At 38.8% G+C, this 24,523-nt stretch overlaps 1 protein-coding gene across 2 annotated transcripts in view; it reads left to right on the top strand.

The window, feature by feature from the left end:
* PARG (poly(ADP-ribose) glycohydrolase) overlaps window positions 1-24,523 on the top strand; it is a 62,836-nt gene that overhangs the window by 7,379 nt on the left and 30,934 nt on the right. For both annotated transcript variants that reach the window (XM_071564203.1, XM_071564202.1), the window contains exons 4-9: window positions 1,196-1,382; window positions 2,499-2,621; window positions 3,874-3,957; window positions 5,028-5,102; window positions 19,199-19,291; window positions 20,997-21,154. In XM_071564203.1, the coding sequence (XP_071420304.1) occupies window positions 1,196-1,382; window positions 2,499-2,621; window positions 3,874-3,957; window positions 5,028-5,102; window positions 19,199-19,291; window positions 20,997-21,154 (720 nt within the window). The remainder of the gene's footprint in view (window positions 1-1,195; window positions 1,383-2,498; window positions 2,622-3,873; window positions 3,958-5,027; window positions 5,103-19,198; window positions 19,292-20,996; window positions 21,155-24,523) is intronic.

Here is a 24,523-nt window from a genome sequence, read left to right as displayed (position 1 = left end):
TTTAGCATTCATTATTTCATTCAGAATACTTGAAGAGACTGATGTTTTCTTGGTTTTATTAGTTTTATCTGTCAGAAATAGTGAATTTTATTTTGTTGGACCATCAGTGCTATTGATGCTTCGATTGAAATAGACAGGAAAAAATCACTTTTAAAAGCAGTTGTAGAGATGTTTCTATTTTTGTTTTGTTTGTTTGTTTTGTTTGGCTTTAGTCATCATTTGTTAGAGAGGAGGACCAAGCAATGGAAATGGTGGCCCTGAGCATGACAGGGCTCTGAACAGCAGGTGTTGTGTAAGGACAGAGGGACAATCTGCTCTGAAGGGCTTAGATTTCAGTGGAGTTGGGGAAGTGAATGAGCAGCTGAGAAATGAGCAGAAAGAAAAGGACTGTGTGTGTTGTTATAATGTGCAATGGCCTCATAGACTCAAGTCCTTAAGGACAACAAAGTAGTTCTGCACATCTTCACTGGGACGTGGTTTCTGGGTGTGAAGAGCAGCTCAAGGAACTTTTCACGGAAATGGAAGAGACTGACAGTGGGTGGCTCACGGTTTGCAGGAGTTTGCATGTGAGAAAACAGCAGGATGGGAGTGTATGTGGAAAACAAAAAGAAAGGTGATTCTTAGCAAATTCTTCATCCATTCGTTTTTCCTAAAAAAGTATGGAAAAGGGGATTTTAGAGTTGAAAATGATGATTTCAGGAAGTTTTCTTTTTATTAATTTAAATGGTTGAAAGCAGCAACCCCAGTGAGAAACGATGCTTAAGGAATTAGTTTGCTTTTGATTTTCAGTTTGAGGAAGGAATCTGTGCATTTGTGCATGCACACATTTGTTTTCAAAGAAGGTATCCTGGCAGACACAGACCAGGGAGTGTCTCCTGTCCACGGATAAACGGGCCCTGTTGGGAAGGGTGACTGCAGAGGAACACCCTGCCTTGCTAACCCCACTGCAGTGCTGTGAAGGTGTTTGCAGCCTGTAGAGAAGGCTGTTGTGGTAGAGTCATGTGTGTATGTGCTGGGGAGGAGGAGACTGGTGGTGGTGGGAGTTTCCCCGACTAAAGCTTTGGCCTGGGGCCAAAGCAAAGGCCAGCAAATAAACTGACTCTGGTGGTTATAACCCTGGAGTGGAAGTTTCTGTATTTACCTACCAGATTTTTCAGTGGAAATAAAATACTTTTAATGTGTTGTATTTTAACAGCAAAAAAGAAAAGTGTGAATTCAAACCCCAGAGGCCAGGAAGGAAGACTGCTAAATATACCCCACCTGCCCTTCCAAGTAACAAGAAGTGGTTTGGGACACCGATGGAGGAGATGAGGAGGATGCCGATGTGCGGGGCCCGTCTGCCCCACCTGCGACCCTCAGCCAGTCACACAGTGACCGTCAGGGTACGATGGCTCAGTCTGTCACCTGAAATCAAACCTCTCACTCAGTGTTCCAGAATGGGAAATGCCAAATGTTAGGCTGAGATTTCGACATCCTGCTAATACTGTGTCTTTACCATTCCTTGTGAGTGGGCTGGGGCATCTGGTCATCCTGAAAATTTCTGATGCACAGAATTAGGATATTAGGATCCAAAAGAAACATAATCATGGTTGTACTGTCTGTGTCTTGTTAGGGACAAGTATTTTTCTTTTCCATAGGTGTTCTGTGTGCTTCCTTGTCTGAGTTATAAACTGTGGGAATTTAAATACATCTGCAGTTAAATCTGTACTTCTAACATTTTCCTGCTGTGTTTCAATTTGATGTGATTCTGATTTGGATTCAAGACATACAAAAGGTTCAAGATACGAAAAAGACAAAGAATGAAGAAGAATTTCTAGCAATTTTACCACTGCATTTTAGTTGGAATCTGATATGCCTTTAATCCTTTGGAGTAGTATTTAATACAGTTATTGTTGAAATAAAATGTGACCAGAAATCTGTAGGGTCAAGGATAAATCCCAACCAAAAGAAAAGCACATTGAGTTTAAACATACATTCTGGGAGAAGTGGTGCTGGCCAGAGGGCTGTGTATCAAATAGGTCTTTAAGAACATGGTGTTATTTATTTTTTCATTTCTGATGTTCTGTGCATTAAATTTGAAATATTGCTCTATCTGTAATGATTTCTCATCCTTTTCAGTGTTAGGTTAAAAATACTATTTCTGCACATGACTATTTGGAACTATATTTTCAAAATATTTGTATGAAACTTTAGATACTTAAATTCATAAATGAGGAAATCTTCAGCTGGTAATTGGATATATAGTAGTTGAATATATTGCCTTTATTTGAGTATGTTTCAAGAGGTCAAATGATAAGGTGGCATTCTTTTTAACAACATTAACAGATGGATTTTTTTCTTACTGAGTATCCATCATGTTTGTACCTTACCCCTTTCCAAAAAGAGTGGCTGTAGGTGAGAGCCTTTTTAAGCTACATTTTTGCTTACTTTTTATTTCTTCTATTTAAAAACTTGGCAGTAGAGTCTGAACATTTTTCCCCTCTCCTTCTGTGTTACAGGTAGATCTTCTGAGGGAAGGAGAGGTACCTAAACCTTTTCCAACTCACTACAAAGATTTATGGGACAACAAGCATGTTAAAATGCCCTGCTCAGAACAAAATTTATACCCTGTAGAGGATGAGGTAAGATTTGAGTATTTACAGTTGTGTAATCAAGTAAGTTTGTTTACACATAGATGAGTTTTCAGTCTACTGCATTTGCTCAGTTGTCAAGCTGTGTATGGAATTAGAAAATCAAGCCTGAAGAGCTGGATTCTGGGTTGTGGTACTTCAGACAGAGCAGATTTTTTTTCCTAGTAACTATTTTACCCAGCGAGTGAGTTGATGGTGCATATACTTCTATACTTAAATGGAGTGTAAGCCTAAATTCCTTATAAATTATGTATTTATTTACTTATATATTTATATGGTATATATTTTGTGTGTGTGTGTAAAGCAATTTACAGTGCCAATAGATGTGAATGGATTTGTAACCACAGTTTCATTACAATGCTCTGTCAGGTATTGCTGACAGTGAGGTGTGTCTGACAGTTGTTCTACTAAAACAGTGGCAGAGATTGGAGTTGGCCCTGAATGGTTTGTTGATCTGCTGTTGCTTGTTACTGCTTGAGACTTTAACATACCCACTGAAATATTTCAGGCTGGCTGATTGGCACGTCCTGTAGTGCAAATGGTATAATGAATATTGGTACTTGACTCAGGATCAGAAAATTCCTGTAGCCTCTATGAAATACACTCAGCCTTTCATTTATCAGTTTCACAGATGAGCATAATATGAATGTAATTGATGTTTCAGAGATAACATGTTGATAAGATAGATCTTTGTTGTCAGATGAGCAAGATGATTTGTCTCTGCCCTTGTAAGAAATGTGGTACTCTGGTAAGAAATATTATTGCTGGCAGTGGGCTCTGTGACTCTCTGAGGAAGAGAATCACAGGATGTCTTAAGTTTGGGTTGGCACCATGTTTGTGTCTTCCAAGCCCTTAAAATTCTTGAAATTACATTTTTATATAGTTAGTTCAGTTTATGTTCTTGAGTTGCAGATTTTATGAAGGGTAGTCATGTTTTATCCTCAAAATTCACTTTCTTTGCGAGGAATCTGCTGAACATTTTGTCCTTGAGATGGCATGAGGAAGAGTGAATTTTGTGAATGCCTCAATTGAAAATGAATACTTACAAGAAATGTAATGCAGAGGACTAGAAGTTGCAGAAGTTACTTTGCAGATACTCAAAAGATGAGTATTTTTAAAGAACTTCACAAATACAGCAAAGCTTTTTTAAAAAAAAATATGTGAAGGAAGACAATTATTAGTAAATGTGTCTTTCTGTTTTGAGTAACTTAATCTGACTTTGTTTTGGGCTTTTGCTTTAAAGAATGGAGATAGAACTGCTGGAAGTCGATGGGAACTCATCCAAACTGCCTTACTTAACAAATTCACCTGCTCACATGATTTGAAGGTAAGTTTGTCAATTTCAAATCAAGTCTATGTGCATGTAAGTGCATTTAAATTCTCTGTGTACTGATAGTGATTCTGGCTTAGTCTTATTTGTTTAATTACTTTAAAAAATAAATTATTAAAACCATCTGTGCTGTTCAAAGGATTGCTTAATGAATTGAAGTTCTCAATGAGTCTGAAGTGTTACTACTGAATTTATTAGGTATTATTAAAATAGGCTGTCTCTCCTAAGTTTACGTAAAACTGTCTTTGTCCAGCAGTATCTGCTGGTTTGTGGTAAATGCAGCGTGAGGGCTTTGGTAGCCAGATGGCAGGGGATGCACAGGTGAGAGAGTTTGAAATAGTGACTTTTGCTTCAGTTCACTCCACTAAAATCACAACAGTTCAAGCTGCTAACAAAAATCTGTAGATTTTGGAGACTAATGCTCTGTTGATAACTCTTTACAGTTACATGAGTTGTGATTTGGAGGAACTTAGAATTGCTATTACTGTTTTTTGTGACAAATAATGCAATTTCTGTTATACCTGAAAGGCAGGGAAAGAGAAGAATGCAAAAGCTACAGATAAACTTTAAATGAATAAATTGTGCATACCCAGCAACTGATGAGACTTCCCTTCACAATACTATTTTATTGGTTCTTTTTTTCTCCTGAGAATTTTTTCAAGGTTGTGTTGTTGTAGAGGCCTATTTAATTTTGTTGTGGTTCTGATTCTTTAAGTTCCTAAACTGGTACAACTTCTGCTCTATAGCTGAGAAACACCTTTCATTGGTATTCTTAAAAAGGGCAGGCATGGGGTGCAAAGGGTTGATGTTCTGTGCTGGCAGATCCCAACCTGCTTTGTCTTGGTTTGTGCTAGGAGGAAAATCCTGTAGACTGAAGCTTATTCAGTGCTAAACCTAAAATACAGGGTTCAGTATCATGTTAGTAACAGTGTTATGAATTTTGGTGGGGTCTGTGGCAGGTTTAGCCACCAGGTGGTGCAGCTCCTTCAACAAGGAAATTTCCTGACATGGTTTTTGATTCCCTTAATAATGATCTCTAAGCTCTCTTTCATTGTGCTCTTTTCTAGGAGGCCATACTGAGGTACAATGTTGCTTATTCCAAGAAATGGGACTTCACAGCCCTTACCGACTTCTGTGAGAAGGTAAAACAAGTTGATGTAAAATAGGAAAAAAAGTAAAATAAAAGTGACTACTTTGCCTGTTTGTCTCAGTGCTTTTGGCTTTATTTTCACTTTCAAGGGGAAAGGGTTTGCATTCATCATCTCTGTGAGCAGCTGATGAGAACTTCAGCCGAAACAATAATTATACTTTATAAACTGGCTTATTTTAACTCTTAAACATGTAATTTGGGTGCTTCAGTAACACCCAAGATTACTGAAGGTAAGGTGGTAAGTGCCCTTTCTCTGTTTCATGAAAATAATTCTGACTGACAATTAGAAACTGCTTAAAGCATTATGGGAGACTAAATGAGATGCAGTAGAAACTGTTGTATTTTTCTTCCACTCTCTCAGAAGTACTTCTGAAGCTCATGTGCTTGTTTTCTTGGGAGGGGCTTGCTAAGCTGTATTAAGGTTCAATGGAAACTGAATTTGATTTGAAGTTGATTTTGTTAGTTGTGTATGTAAATGGATTTCTGCTCAGGTCATGTGATCAGAGGAGCTGCTCTCTCTGTTGCCTATTTCCATTGTGGGTAGGGACTGCTCTTGCACAGAATGAGTTTCCTTTGCATAGAGCACAGTGTTGTTATTATTGACAAAAGGTAGCTATAAAATGCTGGTGGTATCATCTTTGCAGACCACAGAGCTTCTGTGCTCACCCATCTTGCCTATTCAGTGCTCCCTTCTCTCAGCTCTGGGGTCTCTGTTTTTAGGCCGTCATGGCACAATAATAGACGTGTGGGCATGTGGCCTCTTTCATAGAATCATAGAATTGATTGGTTTGGAAAAGACCTCCAAGATCATCAAGTCCAACCCTTGGTCCAACTCCAGTCCCTTTACCAGATCATGGCACTCAGTGCCACATCCAATCTCAGTTTAAAAACCTCCAGGGATGGGGAATCCACCCCCTCTCTGGGCAGCCCATTCCAGTGCCTGATTACTCTCTCTGGAAAGAATTCCTTTCTGATCTCCAACTTAAATTTCCCCTGGCAGAGCTTGAGCCCGTGCCCCCTTGTCCTCTTTGCTGCTGTTGACTCTTGTGCTAACTGACATTAACTTTTCAACTGTTCACTCTTGTGTTATTAAAGAATACATATTTAAATTAGAATGTTTTAAAGTGCAAGTGCTATTTAGTTAAAAATCTGACTCAGGAATGTACCCCACTTGCATCAAGCACAAGCACAGCTGAGCTTGTCCTGATGTATTCGTATTGTGCATTTGGGATCTTGGAAATTATGGGTGATTAAATTTAGAGATCATCAGCCAGAGAGCGTAAGTAATATCAGCTGTCTCCAGAGAAGAGAGGGACAATAGGGAAATAACTATGTGTTGGGCATCAATCTTGCACTGAGGATGAAAATTCTGTATCCTGGGAATGATGATTCATTTGTGGGGTTCCCAGATGAAGGGAGGAGAGCCATTTCATACACAGAATTTGGAGTAAGTTAAAGAGTGTGCAGCGTTATATTAAACAAGAAACAATGAAGTGCTTGTGACACAGTGGGCTCTTGTAGACCACAAGAGCAAAATCTTACCCTGGCTTGCTTTGCTGAATGTAGAGTTTAGTGAACAGACCGTGTGAAGGGGGGATATGTTTTGCAGAGAAATGCCAGAATATTTCCTGTTGTAAAGGGATGTGTGAACTCTTCGAGTTCTGTAAACTAACAAGGCCCCTGCTTTCAAGGACTGTTTGCAGTCTGCTTAAGTGAGCAGCTCTTGAGTGAAAGTTGACCTCTCCTGTGGAAATGACCTGCATGTACTGACTGTAGTGAACTGTAGAGCTTTTGAATTTGCTGTGTTTGGGAGTTGGTGGTTAAGGGCATACTGAGTGTATTTTGTGTTTATCCTGTGGTTTGGAAGGTACAGGGGAGCTGTTTCAGGGCATGTTCAACAGTGAAGGCTGTGAGGGGCTTGGTTAAAAGGACAGCTGGCTTCAGTAATCAGCCCAAAGGGAGTGACAGCAGCTCAACAGAAGAAGAAATAATCACAAATATATATTAAAAGAAAGTCTAGTTGTGGAAATATCTGTTTATATTCTTGGGTACTCTTGTCTTTCAGTGCATGCTTAGCCAAGAATTCTGCAGTCTGATTTGGAAGGGAGCTTTGTCTGCAAATTTGATGGTGTGTCTTCTAAGGATTCAAGGCCACTGTATTTAGATATTAAATCAATAGGTCTGTGTTTGGTAAACTATAAGATGTCATTTGTTATTTTCTCTTCTGATTATGGACCCAGTTCACCTCACCTATTAATTTGTTGAATGCTGTTGTATCAGTCTTAAATTGGCATTCTTTTGAGGTAGTTTCCTTGCAAGTTATACAGTGAAAATATGCATTATTTTTAAACCCCAATCTGTAAGATTCAAATCAATTTTCTTGTAATAACAGTAATTACCAGTTTCTTTGGTTTGTTTCACTTCCTTTAAGATTAAAATACTTCCAGCTTTCTTAACTAATAGGAAATAAATACCATGTATGTAAGCTGGGATTCTTTTCCACAAATAAGAGCCTGACTGGTTCTGCAGTTTGTTCAAAGTGTTGTCAGCAGAGGGAGCCCTCACACTTTTCAAAAGGGAATACAGAGGATGCTGTGACCTTACATCGGGTTTTGAAGGTATTTGGAGAAGTTGCTGTTGGAAAGATCCCATTGACACCCACACAGATACTGTGATGGACTGGAAGTTTCTGAAACTGATAACTGCAAGTGAAGAGTGTTGTGAGGAAGTGCTGCTCATTACTTGGTTTTTTAACTCTTAGACTTTTCTAGACATCTTTTGTTAATGGGCTTTCATGAACTTTTGTCCATTTTTATATTCTTGTGACTTTTCTGGATTGAAGCTGAGAGACAGAAGTGGCCTTGCCATGCAGGGCCCATGGTGGCACAGCATCAGCATGAGGTGCTGCTGGCAGAAAGGCACGAGTTCTGTTCACTGGCCCCTTTTAGGAGGAGAAAATAATAAAGATAATTGACATTTTAAATGAACCTCTCTTGAAGACACTCAGGTCTTTTAAAACCTGCTTTTCCAGGCTCTCTGTAGAACTTTAAACCCTTGGTGCCTACTTGACTCAAGCAGGAATACTTACAGGGATATGCTGTCAGTATCTCTACAAAGACACACTCCACTATATAATATTCAGTTTGCAACTCTTACATTTGGGTTTTAGGGTAGGAAAAAGAAGAGTGTGTGTCTACAGTGCCTGTGCAAAGATGGATTGTGGTCTTATTGTCTTCTGGGAAAGCTGTTTGAAGCCCATCAGTCTATTTAATGACCAGGAACTTCATATTTGCTGTTGATTCCCATATAAATTACTCATTCAGGAAATATTTTTATATTACAAAAGAAGCTCTCTAACTTTTACATTTGTATTTTCCTATGAGATTGAAAGAAGCATGGTAATGCTCTTGAGAAAAAGACCAGTCTCTTCCCTGTCTGTACTTAATTGCAGAGAAGGGCCTTCAGCATGAAGGAAGAACATACTGCACCACTTTATCTGTGCTCCTTTTTCTCCTTTTCCAGTCAAGCATGAGCTCGCTGGTTTTAGCCTCAAAATCGACTGTTAGCAGTTGGGTTTTTTTATGGCAGAAATCTCAGCTTATTCTAAAATCTGATAAAAAGCCATGAAGCAAGAAAACAGAGACACTTGTCAAGCTGAAGGAATATTGCTGGTTTTCTTCACCCTTTAGTTATGCTTTTACATGATGTAGAATGTGGACTTTTCAAAATGTTTTTCCTACAATTACAGCTGTAATTAGTTTTGAAGGAGGAACAGAAAAGAAGTTCCATTTCTCACTTCTTTCCACTAGAGCTTGCATGGTGATAATCCTTCTGGATGCTGGATACTTTTAGAAGTCAGGAACAGTGAGGTGAGACTTTGTTACCCTCTGCTTTTACATGCGAGTATCTGCTTGTGAATTTCTAGAACCTCACTTAATGCCTCCTTCAAAATTTTTATAAATGTAATTTAAAATACTTAGATTTATTAATATGTAATACACAAGATAAACACACAAAGGAATTAATTTATGAATACAACTTTTTCTGTTTTCTGGAAATATCACACAGCCATATTACACATGTTTTGCACTTCCAAAAGTCTGGTTTCCTTTTCTTGAAGAGTCAAAGTTAATGATTGTACTAGAAATTGTTTGCATTTGCACAAATCCTTACTATTTAAATTTTAGCCTAGCAATATTTATATGGACATGTGCACACACACTTTCTATGTCTCCACTTTTCCTGCTGCAGGTGTTCCATGCAGATTTCAGAATACAGGGGAATATTCTTAAAATGTGGACTGGTGGAAGGAGTTACAATGAGTCTTATTTCTGTTAGTGCTTTGCACTTAAGAATAATTAAAATAAATAGAAAATAACTAATATGTTTCACTGAAACACCTGGCATGTGTGTGTGTTACTGAATTGCTGAATTGTGGTATAAACCTGGAAAACCTGAGATAAGGTCTACAGAATGGGCTTTAGTGTCATTTTTGGCCAAACTGTAGTTTGTCATTTCAATATGTGCTACTGCAGAGTATACCAGCACATTTGGTCTGAACTTGTTAGTTGTCAGGTGCAAGTAATTGAGTTAAGATGGAGAATACTAAATGTTGAACTGAACAAAGCACAATCAGATGTGCAAATATTTGCAGTGTGTCTCGTTCCCCTCTCAGAAGAACTAATTGCATTTTGAGGTCACTGAATAAAATTAAGAACTGTTTTGTTGATGAAATACTCCAGTTGCAAAATTTCAAACAGCCTCCAAACCACACAAGCTTTGTCCTTAATAACTGCAAACTTACCTTGAAAAATTTTGTAAATTGCCTGGACGGTTTTGGAAATTATGCTTCCATTCTTTTTTATCATTATTTCAAACTTTCATCTGAAAAAAGGACTATAAATGCAAAATCTGAAGATGTTGCAAATGCAGTATAGTCTAGTTGGATTATGGTTGAGCTCTGGATTTTTATTCATTTGAAAAAGACCAAACAAAACACACCACTGTTAAGTGTGTGCATATCTTGGTAAATTTTTGTGTTCTAGTAAGGCTTCAGCCCATTCCTGTCTCCTTGCAGATCTTAAGAACCATGTCAGACTTCCCTGTATGTTTTGTTGTTTGAATGACCTGCTTGAAAAAGAATTATTGCTGTAATCAGTGATTCTGAGATAGAAGGAATTTTGAAGTACCAAAGTGCCCTGGTGACTGGATTTTTGATAAATCATTTTTATAATTGTGTGGACAGTCCTAACAGAAGTGAGCATTCTACAGAGATGTCAGCACTACAAATGTGTAGGCTTTTAAGCAAGAAACAGAATGTCCCAAGGCTGAAAATAGCCTGTCCATTGCTCCTTGCTGGATTTCATTTTAGTCCAGATGTTTTCAAGCAATTTCCATTACATCAGATTACCTTTGTCAAATCTAAACTGAAAAGGTCTTTTGAGTGTGCCATGAAGGGTTTTCTTTTTACAGAAAGGAATTTATTCTCATATTGGACAAAAGGTGAGCTCTTCTGAGATGAGGGAATATGCATTTTGTACACATTCAAAACATTAGAAGATAAGCACTGTAAAGGACACAGAATATTGAATTACAGGCTTATTCTTAGTTTTCTGTACTTTCTTGGCAGAACAGTTGAGTATTTTTAAGTGGTGTTTTGTAAGCACTTGAGTTGGACTTACCAGGAACGGATATCTGCACATACCAGGTGTAGTTATATTTACACTGTGTCTTAAGTGTTTGTGGATACTTAATGCTTTATTAAACATCTTTACAAAGACACTTTCTGAGAGTGTCTTTCATAGTTGTTCACTGTACTGAGAACATTCCTAGTAAATATAAATGTTCTGGTTTTAAAAGCTGTCTTCTGATGTGTGCTTTGTTTTGTTTTGGGATCACTGGGCTGGTGAATAGATAGATTTACTTCCATTGGATTATGTGTAAGTCATCAGTTCTCTGTGCTCAACTATCTATCCCAAATGGCCAAGAGAAGCTCTTTCTGATTGTGTGGGCTCTCCTTAACTGCTTTGTGCTTTGGATTTTTTTTTTAATTTATAATGTATCAGAGCAATTAAGGGAAAAAAATTAAGAACCAACTAACCATCCAAAAACCAACACCCCCTTCCAAAAAAAACCAAATGCTAATGGTCAAAGCTTTGAAGAGAAATTCTCACTGAAAAGGTGTACATGGAATTAGGAAAGGGATAAAGAGGCATTGGCATTGCTGGGATGGTTATGAAGGCATAAGTGAAGTCTATTGTAACCATGCTCCCATTTTTGTACTTCTGCCTTTTCATCTGAAAAACTGAATTTGCTGATATTGCTTCCCTGTGGAGTTTGTCACCAGCTGCCCTGCTGGTTTACAAAGATGGCAAAGTGTGTACCCTGAATATGGGCAGAGGGTCTTATTTGGACAATATAATATTAATTATAGGATATTTTTCTCAAATTAATGGTTATTTCAAGTCTATGTAATACTGACAGACAAGCAAAAGATGGTCTACATAGATGAAATCTGCAGTGGTATTGTGCTATCTTAACTTGATTCTTCTTTTTCCCCTTCTACCTGTGCTTGATTTTTTTCTTTTTTTTTGGCATGTTAAAGAAAATACAATTTTCACAAGAGTAATAACTATGTTGTCTCATGAAGCTTCTAGAGCCAAGCTTATTGGTTTCAGAAGTGGTTGAAAAATACTGTATTTATTATCTGATGGCTTTCAAATGCTTCTACCACTATGGTTTTCAGCAGATGCTTTCAAGTCATAGCAGCATTAAACATTTTTCCCCCAAGTGCTGTATTTAGAGAGGAAAAGGTTTTGAATAAACCTGGAAACAGATTGTTTTTGCTCTTAACTTGTGTCAATCAGGTGAAAGGTACTTTTTTTTTTCTCTAATCTTACAGCCCTGCTGTAGAAACAGAGTCGTTGGTCTCCACTGCTCTGCTTCCCACGAGTAACTTGCAAGTACTTAGAAAGTGGTATTTGGCTTTTCATCCCAGGACTCTTCACTGCTTTGGAAGTGGTTGTGATGCCTCTACCCATGACAGAATCGCTTTACAGGAGCAGACTGGCAGAGTCTGGGGGTGGCCTGTGGAGGATCAGGACTGAGATTTCACTCATTGGTAATGAAAGTGATTGAGGGTACATTTCCAGTACCTTGGAAATATAAACTGGGCTTCTAAAACCCTTAAGAGGAGACTGAAAAATAAATGCGCATTTTCCTCTCAGATTTTATTTAGAGTGTTTAAAAGCTTTGAAAACAAAGCAGCAATTGCTAAGGATGATACACCTGAGAGATCATTCCAGGGTTGGATTGGCAGAAGATGTGAATGCCTTTGTGGGGGAAAAAATTAAACACAAATGAATTAACCTCTGCCTTGTAAGCTGTCTTCTTTTTTGCTTTTGAAGTGTCAGTTTGTGGTTTTGATAAATGTCAGAAGCATTTTTCTTCTCAAATAAGATTCTTCTCTGCATAATCCAGTGTTACGGTTTTTCCCCTCTTTCCTCCAAAGATTGCTTTGTCCTTCCTTTGGTTTCTAATCAGACAAGTGCTCAAGAAATGGGATGGATTTGACAGCTAAGTGTGTTTCCTACTGAATTATTTTGTAAGGGAACTAAAGGAGACAGATGAGAGCATCCTTTCCTGCAGTTTTGGAAGTTAATTAACTTAATAAATGGGAACTGAAATGTGCACACACATGCACACCCCTCTTTTCTTCGAGATTTCAGTCTGTTTATAATATTTGACATGACAAAGAGTCCTTTTTAGATAGGCATCCGAGTTGGTGAGCTGCAGCCTGGTGTCTCTGTCTGGGTATGAGGGACACTGACAGTTGTGGCACAGCGTGTTAATTCATCTCCTCGCTGTTCAGAAGAGGCTTTCGAGAGTACACTTAGTGAAGCTTTTCTGGGGGCGTATTCACTTTAATATGTTTGTTTTTAAAGTCAACCAGTAAAAACTTGTTGAGGCTTTTTGCTTGTTTTCTTCCCAGCTGTTCCAAATAACAGATTGAGAAAGTCTGCTTTTAGGATTCTGTAACGTTTAAAAGCACTCATGACAAGGATTAGGGGAAGAAAGTGAGTACAGGTTGCCAGTCTGAGGTTGGGTTACTTTTAGGTAGAAGATTTCAGTGTCATAGACAGTGGCTTGGTTACTTTATTGGCACTGGGGAGTTCTAGTCATGGGTTTAGACTCCACCATGTTTAAATGTTGAAAGAGTATACAAAAAGCATGTGACATGTCTGAGACAGCAGAACAGCTAAGTAAGTATAGGCTGCTCTGGAAGGAAGAGAAAATGAAGACAACATTACTCAGTGCATAAAGGAGCAGCCCCATGGCATTGCTTGAACACACTCAGGTGTTTGTGTCTCACAATCATAGAGTCATTTAGGTTGGAAAGGACCTTTAAGTTAATAGAAACAAACTCTTGACCCAACACTGCCAAGGCCACCACTAAACCATGTCTGTGAGCACCACACCCACATGTTTTTAAATACCTCCAAGGATGGTGTTTCATCTGCTTCCCTGGGCAGCCTGTGCCAAGGTTTTACAACCTTTTGTGCCCTAATTTGCTACATCTCTATTTGAAATCAAGTTTCTCATCTTGGAAGTATTCACTGTGAGGCTCAAAATGCTGTGTAAAAGTATACAGAAATATTTTATTTGAGACAAGTTATTTGGTTTGTCTAATTACTTAGTTCAGCATGACTACCTCCAACCATGTGGTATCTGACACTAAAGTGGTCAGGAAGCTCGTTACTGGAAAGGCAGTTCGGAGTAATGACTGCTGGGACACAGCATGTACAGCGTGAGGCCTTATGGCAGCTGGGGGGGGAAAAGTTGGAAGCTCAAAATCCATTAGAATTAGGAAATAAGAGACATAGTCTGAAGGAAGCAGTCTGGTTTTCCTCTTCATCCTAAGAACATGATTCAATTGGTCCTTGTCCTACCACAGAAGTTAATGTGGGGATATAAAATGAAACATTGAAAGCATTAAGCCGTTGCTGCCTTGGTGTGCTGGTTGCCTGTTGCATGATGGCTCTACCTTCCCATGTGATAGATGGAGCTGTCCAAATTTGTGTTCTCTGTGTGCAGTTTGTTTGCTTTGATGAGCTGTCAGATTTAGATTTAAACTCTCTACCATCACTATCACCCCATGCTAGTGCAGATTCTTCTTATTAGGACTGTCAGAATTCTTGGCCGTTATGTTTTGAAGGACTGGTTTATGGTGACAAGAGGCCATTACTTACAGCTGCATTTAGTCAGGCCTCTTTGCTGCAGTATAAATGTTTCTTTTGCTAAATTGCAATGCAGGTTTGGCCAAGAGCTCATCCCTCTGCTACGGCTCACTGAGCCATTTGCATCTTTTGAATGGGAACCTTAAGTCATGTTTGTTTAATCAGTCACTCCAGTGCAAATAGTGATGAAATTGCGAAGTGATTTCTTTGGGAAAAGACAAGTCATGCTTTGCAGCTCTGATTCCATATACTTTTCCCTCAGGGTATAACCCCTGCTTTTATTTACTTCCTACATGTTTTACTTGATTGGAGGGCTGAATAAAGTCAAAAGTGTATATATGTTTTTATTGCAAATCCTGAAGGAAGGTGTGAAGGGCATGTATGCATAATATAAGGAAAGGAGAAACTGATCAATTGTTTAAAGCCAAAATTGCTACGGTACTTAATGTATTTTCCTTTATCAAAAATAGTCATCAACCATTTCACGTTTTAGAATTCCTGAAGTTATAGAACAAATGTCAGTGTTCTTTAAAAATGGCAACTTAATCCTTTCTCTTAATATTTGCAGAGTTGTAGCCTTGGAAGAGGTTGCACACAGGTAAAACCACGTTACTGGATAGACACAGACATTCCTATACTAACAGATTTACTTCCAATTGAGGTGCTTTTTGTGATAGCTGCATTCTGACTAGAATATTGTTGCTTTTTTCAGCAAGAAGAATTGCAACTGATGAGTGTGCTACTGGCTCTGTCTCACCTACCACCCACTCTGCACACATCTAATAATGCATGACTTTTTGGTAGGCTGCCCTGACTTACTCATGCAGAGGAAGATAACCTCTCACCCCCATGTTTTTTTCCTGTAGCACTAGTGAGCTGAAGGATCTCAGAAAATTGTCAGATTAACATGGGAACTAGTGAAATGTGCTGGGTGTGTGTGATGGGATAGAATGACACATCCCTCTTTCAGCAGCATCAAATAAGTAGAATAGGTAATAGTGCTCTAGATATGCTGGATTTTACATCAGCACAAGCCACTGCTTCCTGAAGAGGGTTTCCTTCTAATTAATTCTCCTTTAGTTCTATGCCCAGGTGTTCTCTGTGCTGATGTTGGATTCTCCCAGGTTGGCATTTGCATCGTGGGATGTCTGCCAGATGTAGTTGTGGTGTCAGCACTCCACGTCCTGGAATCCTTTCACTTTCCACGATTGAGTGTTCTTTTTTTGCTGCTTTCAGAGTCTGAAAAGGCCATCACAGATAACACCAGGCTCTGTGCTGTGCTCAGCGTAGCTGAGACTACACAGTGACAGTGGTTGATCTACAAAGCTGAACCTGTGATGGTGTGTGGATTAGTGGTCAGAAGAGGCTGAGGGCCAAGCAGCCAGGAATTTGCAGTGTTCCTTTTGATAGAAGCCTCATAGGAATGTTACCTGTCCCGGAAGAGCCGTGAGCAGAAAGGTTAGGCTGTAGTTGTGTGGCTTGGTGGTTTGATAGTGGCCAGTGCTGACTTAGGAGTCTTGGCCAGGTCTGTGAACTCACAACAATCATATTTTTGAAGTGTGGAGTCCTCATATGACTCCCAATGCTTTTTAAAAAAATCACTTCATTTACATGTCAGAATAACCAAAAGTCAACGAGAATACTTCTGAGCATTAATAGCTCTAAATTTTGATGGTTTTCATTAGTGGAGGTCTAGTAAAAGCCATAGAAATAACATTGAGAGGAGAGCATATTCTGGTACCTCAGTAGAAAGGTAAGAAGGAGGAAAAGTAGAATTTCAGAGTTGAAGAAGTGACCTTTGTAGTTAAGCATTCTGCATCAGAGCTGAGCTGTGCAATTGCTGGCCTGCTGTTGTTTTGGGAAGAAATTGTCTCATACTATTATTATGTTGTTTTCAAAGAAGCATAAAGAAAAGGTTGAGGCCTTGAAAGCTGTGACAAAGTCCAGTGCCATAATGTGTCACCAGATAAGTGATACTGTACAGTCTGTGGCAGTCAGCAAACCATAGCAGCCACTATTTATGTGTCAGCTTTAAAAGAGAGGAAGTGTTACCCGAAGGGGAGAGAATATCACAATTTGACAGCCTGGTGGACATCTGAGGTTAAATGTCATCTTTTGAAGTGATACAACTTATGTTCTGTGTATTGAGATCTGAAATTCCAGACTTTAAATATTCATTTTGTTACTTTATGGCACTTAAAAACATTGTGCCCAGGAAAAGAGCAGTTTCCTGCTAGAGCAGATGATGTTAAAGGTTATGTCTTAGTTTTCAATATATGACTTCTGCTCTGTAAATATGTGGGTGCATATGCAGCCAGCAACAGGAGAGAGATATGCATCTTGCTTCTTTCCTAATCTTAAAAAATAAATTTATTTTCAGTAGTAATTTGTATATTACTTGAATTTCTCTTCTGTTATATCAAATGATTTTCACGTTTCCTGGACTTGCTGGGTTTTTGTAAGTTCTTGTTTAATTTTAAAACTTTAAATTAAAACCTTATTTGTATGTTTCTATGAGCAGCATACATAATACATAGAAAGTAACTGTGTAGGTCTTGGGATTGTTTTATTTTCCCCTTTTTCCCTACCAGAAATTTTTTGTCCTTTGGGCATTGTTTGTGTTTTGTTTTTTAACTTCTTGAGTATTCTTATCCCTTTATATCAATTGGAGTGGGAGAGGATAGAGCAAAGATATTTCTATGGTTATTTTAATGATCTCAAAAGAATAGAAGTTGTAGCCTTCAAACAGTATTTTCAACCTTTATAAGGAACAGCATGCTTTGAATCAGAGGCAGTGTATTTTCCTCTTCTCAAAAGCATTGCCAGTTTCTTTTTTACATTCTGAGGCCTATGTGAGACTTTAAATTGAAATGTGAATTACAATACTCTGACTATATGGCTAAAATGATCACTTTCTGTGATTTCACAATTAGTCTGAAGTGCTGCAGAGACTGATGGTAATACCTTCATGCTGTTTCATCTGTTGGGTTTGCTACTGGTTTTGTGTGAAATTGGTAGTAAATCAAACTATTGCCTAAGTATTACTTGAAAAACAATATTCTGTAGTTTTAAAGCCACCATTTCAGAATTGGAATGATTTTATTATAGAAACTGGTAGAGAGTAGTGGTCTCACATATAGGTTCGCTGGCTGTAGGGGAAAGGAGGGAGACAGACAGCACAACTGTGACCTTTGTGTTCTGCTCCCCAGCTGCAGTGCACGGTGTGCAAATCCAACACACAGTCACATCTGCTGCCTGCAGCCCTAGATCAGGGCAGAAACTTCTGCTGCAGGAAGATAAAGATTGTGCTTTTCTCTTGATCTTCCTTCAGCCCATTCATAGGGCAGAATGTGAGAGTTTTGAGGCTTTTATGCTGTGTCATGAGTTGCAGCTGCACCACTTTATGTTGCTTTTCTTCTTACAACCTCCTGTCCTGACTTTTCTCAAAGAGTATTGCCCACCATAAAGAGCTTTTTGCACCTTTTAGAGACAGGCATATGGTACATGAATAGGGATGTGGGTGGGTTCATCCAAACCCTGGGACTGTGATGTTGAGCTCAGAACTGGCAGCTGCAGCTTAGAAGAGGAACCTTGAGTTTTCTCTGAATATATTGGCTTGAGATGCTTTGGCAGCCAAACATGTCAGAGGTGGGCCAGACAGTGTGAGGGTGGGAACTGAGAATAGGGCAAGAAGGATTTGATGTGACTGGGCTTGATGATAAAACCTTTGAGAAGCCTTGAGAAACATTAATGTGCCCGTTTATCTTCAATGTTGTCAATTCTGGTCTTCCCTTCTGAGGAAGAATGTTAGAACAGGTAGAGAGATAGAGGGAGAGCTGAGATAGTCACAGTATCAGCTGTCTTACAGGAAGAGACTGAAAAGACGCAGCTTTAGCATATGGGACCAGGCAGTCTGCACCTGTTAAGTGATGCAATGGCTGCAGTTCTTGAGGGAACGTGGTGGAGATGGATGGCAGAAAATGCTCAGGATGGCATCCTGTTGCAAAGGATTCCCTGTTGCTGCTGCAGAGGCCCACTGGAGAAGAGGAGGCTCAGGGGAGACCTTATCACTCTCTACAACTACCTGAAAGGATGTTGTAGCCAGGTGGGGATTGGTCTCTTCTCTCAGGCAACCAACAGTAGGACAAGAGGGCATGGGCTTAAGCTCTGCCAGGGGAGGTTTAGGTTGGACATCAGGAAGAAGTTCTTTACAGAGAGAGTGCTCAAGCATTGGAATGGCCTGCCCAGGGAGGTGGTGGATTCTCTGACCCTGGAGGTTTTTAAGGTGAGACTGGATGTGGCACTGAGTGCCATGATCTGGTAGTCAAAGTGGGGATTAAGGATTAAGGGTTGGACTTGATGATCTCAGAGGTCTCTTCCAACCCACCTGATTCTATGATTCTATTCTATGATTCTGTGATCTGACTCAAGAGTGCATTTCATCTGTCCTGAAGGAGAGAATGTCACAGATACCTGTCTTGGACTATGACCTGAATATAAAATTCAGGTAAATTGTTCCAGTACTTCTGTGGTTAGGTAGTGATTTTTCAGTTGAGAATTTGGTTCATTGCTTTGGAAAGAGTCTAATGATAACCTATTCAAGGTTTCTTTAAAGGGCATTTGATGACACGTTTTCTCAACTGCAGCTTTTGAGAGTTGTTTCTGTGTTTCAATCAGTGGATTATTGCAGGTAAATTCACTGGGGTACTATGGTGAAAATACTAGATTTGCATGAAGCTAAAAGGACCTAGTTTTTTTCTCATTTCTTTTGTTTGGGTCCTATTTTCAGAAACTTTCTGTTCAATCATTATTTCTGAGCTGAAATGCTTTTTTTCTTCTTTATTTTTAACAGGTTCTTGAAGATGCAGAGGCTCAACATCTGTTCCAATCCATTCTTCCTGATATGGTCAAGCTGGCGCTCTGTCTCCCTACCATCTGCACCCAGGTAGGTAACACAGGCAGCAAGTGCTCTGGCAGAGCATTCTGTGCAAACTGAAACTGATGGCTCAGGTCAGAACATCAGGACCATGTTATGTTCTTAATAAAAGCTGTAAATTTTGTGTTGAATGCAGCTGAGGCCTTGGGAGCAGAATGGACAATACACATCTGAAATTGCATATACTTGCACACATGCAAACAAACCTTAAATAGTTCTTTGTTAATGCTGTGGGAATTAGTTCTGTAAGTAAAGCTGATAAAAGTGAATAGGACTGTTCAAGTGAGGGTATAGGTAACAACTCTAATTTGTAGACTTTTGTTACCATTTTCTAAATTGATTGTGTTGGAGAGGAGGAAGGAGAATCTCTCTCAGCTTTGTTATGCTGCAAAGGTCCTAAAGTAGATACATAATTTCAAACTGAATATTTCTTGAAGGTTTTTTTTTTCTATTAACTTGATGAGGGAAGTTGGTTGAGAGTGCTGTGAAATTTCTGAACTCAAAGTGAAGCTCAAGACTTGGAAGTTCATGCAGTAATGCCTTTCATAAAGGTCATGTATGGCTAGGCAATGGAAATTGTGAAGACATTTGTCAGACTCATTTTTTGGTTAGGCATAAAGCTAAATTTGTTCTAACACCATCCAAAATATTCTATTTTTAGAGGTTTTTAGAACTAACTGGAGTGAGCTGCTGAGGCTTTTTTATCCCTCTAGCTGTGTGACTTCAGACATCATAGTATAGTGTGTTAATTACATAGCCATAAGACAGAGGGATTCAGTGAACGTGAAGGTAGTGGTTATAAGGATGAAGGAAAACTTGCTTGTTTGCTGAATACAGGGCTGTGTATTCAAGAGTCTAAATTAGCAGCAATTTCTGTATTCATAACTAAAAGGATGAAAATGTAGCTGCTCAGCTCTACTGGAGCCAGGCTAGTGATGGTGGCTGAGAATTTGGGAAGAAGAAGTGAAAACTGTGTTCTCTTTCTCCGGTTGAGTTGGTTTACTGTAATTGTTGCTCCTTAGCAGTCAGAATGATATGTCCCCTACCCCCTCATATTATCACATAATTAATAAAATATGCCATGAATGTTGTGAGCCAAAATTCCAAATCAGGAGGCTAATGCCTGATAGAACAGAAGATGTGTGACAAAGTGGGACAAAGTTTTTTGTTCATTTGAATTATAAAAGAATGGGTAATATTGCACTTTCTGCAAATACTGTCAGTGTTACTTCTTCAAGTAGGATAGAAAAAAATTCAAAACTAGTCACAGAATTATGACTTCCTTGTTTCCTTATAAAGTTTAAAGCATGGTTATTGTAGCTGAAAGCATTCCTTAAGGTTCTTAACTATACAGCTATTGGACATAGATTTTTACTTTGGTTTTTAACATTGCCCAGGATGGGCAACATCCTGCCTATTTTTTCTCCTCTCCATTCTCCATGATTCTGTTTGATAACTTGTGTTTTCCTGGTCTTTCTTTTTATTATTGATTAGAAATCTGCAGTTTGTCCGGCAAGCCTTTTCTGAATTGTCTTGAGTAAACTGTTTTTGACTTTAATGGTGCTGCTGATTAAAGGCTTTACCAATGGCCTGAATTACTCTTGCTCTAATATAACAAATGTAATTTTGTGGTCCTGTTTTTTCTTTCAAAAAGGGTAAGCTAATTATTTTTCTCTCTCCTTCCCTCCCTCCCCCTCACTTCTTTTGTCGGTAGCCAATACCTCTCCTGAAACAAAAGATGAATCACTCCATCACAATGTCACAGGAACAGATTGCCAGCTTTCTAGCCAATGCTTTTTTCTGTACTTTTCCACGTCGCAATGCGAAGATGAAGTCTGAGTATTCTAGTTATCCAGACATTAACTTCAACAGGTATGGCACTCTGGAGTAAATGAAGCCCATAACATTCCTATATTACTGTTGTCATCTGTGGGAGAAACTGTTTTGTTTCATGTTTCTGTCACTAACATCAGTAGTTTGCTTTTTGGTTTTTTTCTGTCCCTCTCAGGGAGCAGAAAACTGTGCAACTATGAAGGAAAAGATCTCATGCACAGGAAGATATGATTAGGACTCCCACTTTTTTTTTCCTGTGTGAACGTGCACAGACACACTCTTACTCTGGCATAATGAGACTGATAAAATTCCCTACCTCCTCATAAGCCAGTCCTGCATATGCTATAGTTCAGTTGTGCTTCAAGCATTCTGTGTATTTAAATTAAAGGTCAATTTTTCCCCAGCCGTGTTTCTGTTGTCTGTGTGTCATCATCAGGGGTGATCTGCACATTAAGTCAGATCAATAGGATTTGTTCTTCAACATCCATACAATCATTTTAAGGCAGTTGTAGGAGCTGCATGTTAAAATTAACCTGTCCTTTTCTCTACAAGTTAGCCTAAAAAGATTTTAAGGCCACAGTAAAAATTTACTTAAAGATACTCTGATTTCTAAGTAAACCTTTATTCTTTTTTCCTCAATGCTAACTTGCAAACAGATTTGATTAGAGCTTTTCCTTCACATCTGTTTTATATTTTAAATATGCTTATCTCAATTTTAAATGAGGGAAGAGGATAGATTATTTATCCAAAGTTTTTCTTATTCCTTGCTGTTAGCATACATATTGTATGTGCTGTGACAGCCTGTGATCAGCACCCTTGGTGCAGGTACCACGAGGGCTGTACTACACTAGAACTTCCTGGAATAAATTGCCAGGCATGCTGATGAAGGAAGGATGGCCTTGGTGCTTCCTGCCTTCTAGGGCTATCACAGGTTATCTGTGCTGTGTGTCTTAGAAGAGAGACCAGAATCACTGTCACGGTGTTTATTCCAAGAGTGCAGAGGGTTATGGAATACAAGTGTGTGTGGGAGGTATTAATAGGCCACACAATTCAATGTGTTTTTCTACCAGTACTTCACAAGAACAAATAAATGAAAAGTACCATTAAAAATATTGATGTTCAGAGCAGTGAAGGAGAACAGTCAGGTCTGGAAGGAGTTCTGTTTGACTGCACACTTCTAGCTGTATTTAAGGTATTTTTAAAGGACTTTAAGCTACCATTTTTTGTTGTAACTTAGACATTCTATAAACCAAGCAGTTAAATTTAAGTTGGATAACTTCTTACCAACTGCAGAATAAAATGCTGTTAAATAACTGAGGTAAATTCATATTCTCCTCTGTGAACTTTGCAGAGCAATGTAAAGTCACAGTAGTACAGTGCAATACTTTGTGGTTGACTTGAGGTGTAATGTTGTGAATTACTTCAAATGAAAAAGTCTTGGAAAATTATTAGGTAAATAATTTCCTCTTACAGACTTAAAGAATAACCAGTATTAACTATCAACCATTTAGAATATTCTGCCCCATTCCAGTCAGTCCTCCATCATTTTCTGACTTGCTTTCCTGGTGCTCTCAGCCATGCTCAGTTCCAACAATGTTATTTAGAAGAGGAATACAGCAAACAACTTTCAGGCTTTCCCTCTTGCATTGTGGGTGAGGTAACGCTCAGCTTCTGGTCGTGGGGGGTAGAAAGCCATTTTCATTTGTGCAAGAGCAAAACTATTGTTGCCAAATTGCAGAAAAGAAGGGAAGCTGATGTCCTCTTGTTATTGAGGATTAAAAGTGGCTGTTCCTCAGTGTTTGCCAATTTATGTCTTTATTATGTAAGTAGTTTCCTTTTCCAGTCCTTTATTCCAGTCCATTCGTTGCAGCAAATCCACACCCCTACACCCTCTGTAATTTACATTTGATAGTAAGCAGATTAGTGAAGTAGAATACCAGGTGTGATATGCAGTGGGTAAAACAAGAGGGAATGTATCATTGAGAGAGAGAGACTGGCACGATAAAAACAAAAGGAAACTGAAGAGTAGTGGAGAGAGTACCACAAGTCTGTACAGTTTTCTGCTACTGTATATAACCTGATTTAGTTAAAACCTGAAATGAGGGGAGAGAATAAGTGTACATAGTATCCTATTTCATTTTTCTTGCTGCCACCTCTGTATTTTCTCACCCTTCAAAGTTAGTTTTTTACAAGCAAGGACAGAGTAAAATGCCGTTTTTTCAGCTCTTGTTTCAGCCTTGCAAAGATGACAAGTTTTGGTTCACTGCAGTGTGTATTTTCAGCTTTTATGAAAAAGCCTTTTGTGAAGCTGGATATACTCAAAAGGCAGTAGGCAATGACTGAAGTTAAAATGTTTGTGACTTTTTTTCCCGTTTATAACAATGTTTTGATGTAAAGGCTCTGGAGGCTGCTCTGCTCTGTGTGCTTAGGGATGGGCATAACAGATTGTTCACACATCAACCTTTTGTCCTCACAGTATTATGGTCTGCAGCTTTTTCCAGACTAGTTCTTTCCTCAGCATAATTCATCTGCTGCATGGCTGTGACAGAATAACTTTGTTCTTTGGGTACCCAAAAATAATCTGCTGTGGTTTCCTAACAAAGCAACATTACTGAGTGGATGCCAACACTTTTTTTCTTTCGCAAGGGTGGTGTTCCACAATCCTTGTCCTGCCTGCATCCACACAAAAGGCTTCCACCTTCTCTTCTGCTGAGACTGAAATACTGAAATTCTTGACTTATAAGTTTAGAAACGCAACTGTGTAGGTTTTCTTGTGCTTTTTTGTTTTACACAGCTGTCTTTTGTCAATTCACTTTTTGCAGACTTAGATTTTAGTACTATTTTATAAATTGTAACATAGTTACTGTTTTTATATTTGAATGCTGCTGTGTTCCCTCTTTCCTCCTCATCTTCACCCTGTGATAGGTTTTTATGTGGTATTAAGTCCAATGTTGTAAGTTCCACCCCTGCTCCGCCCAAGGTACAAATCTGTTTGATAAAACAGCAGTCAGTGCAAGATACTGAGAATGTACTCACTGAGAGACCTGCAGCTGATTGGAAGGAGGGCTGTTCTCTGTGTTGGTATTAACATATGTCATTTGTGCTTTACCTCCCCGTCCTGTCAGTCTTGCCAAATAAGAGAAGGGAGTAAGTGGCCATTCCTCTTTTGACACTGAAGTGTTTGATTTAATAGTATGTTGTGACACTTACAGTCTATTTTGATTATTCTTCTTGCTACAGGCCGAGAGTCACCTGTGTGTAATGAAATACTCATTTAATTGAATCCTTCCCTTTTGTACTTGGCAAGGATGGGCCTGTTATGATTCTTAAGTCATTAATAACATAATTCATTTCAAATACAGTTGACAAAATGGAGTTTGTAATTTAAGTGCTTTAATATTTATGAAT

This window comes from Pithys albifrons, chromosome 9 (assembly GCF_047495875.1).
Source record: "Pithys albifrons albifrons isolate INPA30051 chromosome 9, PitAlb_v1, whole genome shotgun sequence".
Lineage (NCBI taxonomy): Eukaryota > Metazoa > Chordata > Aves > Passeriformes > Thamnophilidae > Pithys > Pithys albifrons.
The sequence above is the reverse complement of the archived record's forward strand: the minus strand, read 5'-3'. Positions and strand labels throughout refer to the sequence as shown.